At 37.3% G+C, this 4,171-nt stretch overlaps 1 protein-coding gene across 1 annotated transcript in view; it reads right to left on the bottom strand.

The window, feature by feature from the left end:
* LOC106472687 overlaps positions 1-3,380 on the bottom strand; it is a 33,400-nt gene extending 30,020 nt beyond the window's left edge. Inside the window, exons 1-2 of the mRNA XM_022401238.1 lie at positions 3,023-3,380; positions 262-393 (exon numbers count right to left, since the gene is read on the bottom strand). Of these exons, the coding sequence (XP_022256946.1) occupies positions 262-393; positions 3,023-3,233 (343 nt within the window). The 5' untranslated portion in view covers positions 3,234-3,380. The remainder of the gene's footprint in view (positions 1-261; positions 394-3,022) is intronic.
* Between the last annotated feature and the right edge of the window lie 791 nt (positions 3,381-4,171).

The following is a 4,171-nucleotide window of genomic DNA, read 5'->3' as shown; positions in this document are numbered from 1 at the left end:
ATATATATATATTCCGCCTCATCTAGCGAAGCACACGGTCAATTACTTAATAAAATTGGTTACAATGCGTCACAATAACCCTGGGAAGGGAATAGACAAACAACTGATGGGTATACATACTGTAACGTTTAGGAAATGAACCGGCACTTTTAGTTGGGTACGGGGTTACAGGGTTACATTTTGGGGTAGGCATTAGTCACTTTTTTTATAAGAAAAACTAACTTTTTTTTATAATATAAAGGGACATAAACAACAACTTGCCAATAATAAATTCTGAAGTGTTAAGTTTTGTAGAGCATGATTCTGATGTACCAGACTGTATTTCAGGAAACCATTCAGTTATCTGCTTCACTGCTGCCTCCTGGTGGCCACAAGTATCATAAACCTTCAAACCTAAAACAAAAAATACATAAATAGCTAAACGTTTTGAAAATGCTTTAAAATATTTTTGGAATTTCATATGTGCTATTTAATATGATTTATAAATTGTATGTCACGTTTGTTATCAGTAAAGTCGGGAATTTAATTTTGGAGCACTGAAATTATTTATCAAAGTTATTTCAATTAAGCTAGAGACGTGAACAATTATTTGGAATAAGTAAAAAAGAACACAAAAACAGTTATATATATACAAGTTTTGTAGAGCATGATTCTGATAAATCAGAGTGTATTTCAGGAAACTATTCAACTATCTGCTTCACTGTTGCCTCCTGGTGACAACAGATATGTAAAAATGAAAACAAAAACAGTTATATAGATACATCCAGATAGAGTATTTTAATTTGGTCCACTGCTACACACACAGAAAAAGTATACTTGGTTTAGAGCAAAGTCACATTGGGCTATTTGTCGAGCCCCGGATTTTAGAGTTGTAAGACCGTAGAAACAGGAAAAAACAAACACTGTTACTACTTTAATAACCATAATTCAAAAACCATCATGACTAAGCCTATATTTTGAGTTTTATGTGGGAGGAAGATTACGTACATTATTTTATTTAGGATAACATTAAATTATCGGACCAATTGGTCCTTATTTAAATATTCCTTTTCTTTTACGCACGAACATAACTAATTATTAGATGGCGCTACTTAAAAAAAAAGAAAAAAGGCTTAACTTTCGGAACAGAATTGGGTCTTATTTAAATATTTCTTTTCTTTTACACATAAATATAACTAATTGTTAGATGGCGCTACTTAGAGAGAAAAAAAAGGCTTAACCTTTAGAACAGTCACGTGCTTTATTTATAAATGTTGTACTGTATTTTGACTAAGTTGTCGCTATGTTAAAAATACCGAATACAGACTTTTTACTTTTTGTCCCAACTAGTCCGCTATTCGCTGAACTTAACAGTAATGACACAATGATATGAGGACAACGATCTTGCAGTTTCTGTGGTCATGGGTTGGTGGGTCTGTCTAAACAGGAAGTCCACGTGCGACTAATTTAATAACATAGCTCGCACAAGTTACTTAACACTGTGGTCGAGCACTTGTCAACAACAGCTGCACGAAGAACAAATAAAACAGCTCCTACGTTCAGTTAGCAATTATACTTAGACCGATATAATAGTTAGGCTTAATTATTCAGTAACAGAAAGAACACCTCCGTGAAACAGCTAGTACGATAACGTATTCGAAAACGCACATCCATCAACCCTAACCTCTGCATATCTAGCTAGCAAGTGACTTGCTTATACTTATTAATGTTTTAGTGTTTACTCTGGAGCAATTACAGCTTTCTCTACTGTTGTAGTAGGATATACTCAGAAGTCCGAGGGTTAAGTACTGACAAATCATTTAGTTTAAGGCACGAAGTTTGTTTTCGTTTGATTTGGTTTGGTTTGAATTTCGCGCGAAGGCTATCTTCGCTAGCCCTTTCTAATTTAGCAATGAAAGACTAGAGGGAATGTAGCTAATTATCACCACCCACCGCCAACTCTTGGGCTACTCTTTTACCAACGAATAGTGGGATTGACCGTCACATTATAACGTCCCCGAGAATCTGCCGTCCCATGTTTGGTGGGACGGGGATTTGTACCCGCGACCCTCCGATTGCCAGTCAAGCGCCCTAACCATCTGGCCATGCCGGGCCTTTTTCGTTTTAGTGTTGTTTTTCAGTATTTTATACTGATATACAAGAGCGGAGGCAGCTAATTAAGAGCACCCACCGCTAATTCTCGGGGCTACTCTTTTCTGACTTTAATGGTGGGATTTAACAGTCAGTCTTTTGGCACACCCACGGCAAAGGGTCGCGAACCATGAATTCTCGGATTCACAGTTCGGGAATTGCTAACCTTTATTTGTGAATTTTCTTTTCATCACTAAAACGTGTATCCTTCGCTTGGCCAGGCTTAAGTTTCTGGGCTAAAATCGTTCATTTCCCCGCAACAGAAAGAGAACAGACAGCTATTGTGTAGCTTTCCGCTAGGCCCGGCATGGCCAGGTGGTTAAGGCACTCGACTACCAATCTGAGGGTCGCGGGTTCGAATCCCCGTCACACCAAACATGTTCGCCCTTTCACGTTATAATGTGACGGTCAGTCCTACTAGTCGTTGGTAAAAGAGTTGCCCAAGAGTTGGCGGTGGGTGGTGATGCCTTCCCTCTAGTCTTACACTGCTAAATTAGGGACGGCTAGCGCAGATAGCCCTCGTGTAGCTTTGCGCGAAATTAAAAAACATACAAACACTACTTGTTTGATGGCTTTAAACACAATAGTCCAAAGAATGTTGAAAAAAAAAAGTCACAATTTTTTGTTGTTTCAAAGCATATTAACAGTTAGTATTGTTTGTTGTTGTTGTTGTTCTTTTGTGTGTATGTGTTTTATTTTGGGGAGGACACTGTATATAGCCCAATATGGCTTTGCTCTAAAACAAACAAACTTAAAGAACTTACATGTCAGTCAGTGGTATTATTGCCTCTGCTAAACGACTTATTAAAGTAATTTATGAGGAAATTGTTGTAAAAAAACAACAACAAATATTTAGAATTTTAAATTTCGGAAACATCGCAAATAATTTTACCTATTCTAACTCCAGGAATAAATGACTCCGTGATATTTTCTCCATTAATAACTCCTCTCTCCTGATTTAGCAACGACACTGCCCATCGCAGTATTTCATACGTTTCTACGCCCTCTACCGTCAGATCACCACAACCATAGATTCCTTTTCCTGGTTGGTGGACGTTCAGTAAAACCCCAATTTTGACGTCGGAATCTGGAGTCACTTCCATGTGACGACTTTCGGTGAAACATTTCTTAGTTGTCAGGTTTCGTCCACTCACTGACCACACTGGCCAGTAATTGGACAACAGAAGAGGAAGCGTTAAACAGGCACTTAGAAAAAAATCATCTCATAGATATCTGCAAAAAGAAATATAAAAAAAATCCATCTTTTATTTAGCAAGCATTTGTATGTTATCACATAAATATATTTCAATTAAAAACAACTTAATATTCCAGATAAAATTCTGTGTCATTCAATTCAACGTTTTAGTTACAGGTCTTTTTTGTGTGTGTGTGTGTGTGTGTTGTCTATCTATTTATTATACACAATATGTGATATCTCTTGAAACGTTAGGTTTTCCAATAATGGCTTCGTCCAGTGACGTCACTGTTGTACATTCTTGTGCTCTCATTTCTAAAGATGGCTTCTGTGTTTCGTCATTTGGTAATTGATATTTTTTCAACTTGAACAGCATCTATAGCAGTATATGGCCTGAACATCCAGGTCAGAGACCCCAAAATTAAGGTATAACAGCCCCTAGTTTAGAACTACTGACCAGAGGAAGGGTAGTCAGTCAGCAGTACCCGCCGCCTACACAGCTACTCTTTCCGTTATTCTTGTTTATGCAAAACGATTCCTTATGAAGTTGAATAAAATACACTTTTCTAGAATTTAAGGTATTTTCTTATAATCATTAGTTACAAAAGTTTAACCTCTCAGTGGCTCAGCCGTAAGTCTGAAGGATTATAGCGCTAGAAACCAGATTCATTACTTACAAAAGTTTAACCTCTCAGTGGCTCAGCGGTAAGTCTGAAGGATTATAGCGCTAGAAACCAGATTCATTACTTACAAAAGTTTAACCTCTCAGTGGCTCAGCGGTAAGTCTGAAGGATTATAGCGCTAGAAACCAGATTCATTACTTACAAAAGTTTAACCTCTCAGTGG

This window comes from Limulus polyphemus, unplaced genomic scaffold (assembly GCF_000517525.1).
Source record: "Limulus polyphemus unplaced genomic scaffold, Limulus_polyphemus-2.1.2 Scaffold5525, whole genome shotgun sequence".
In the NCBI taxonomy this organism is placed as follows: Eukaryota; Metazoa; Arthropoda; class Merostomata; order Xiphosura; family Limulidae; genus Limulus; species Limulus polyphemus.
Note: the sequence above shows the minus strand (reverse complement) of the source record. Positions and strands in the feature narration are given on the sequence as shown.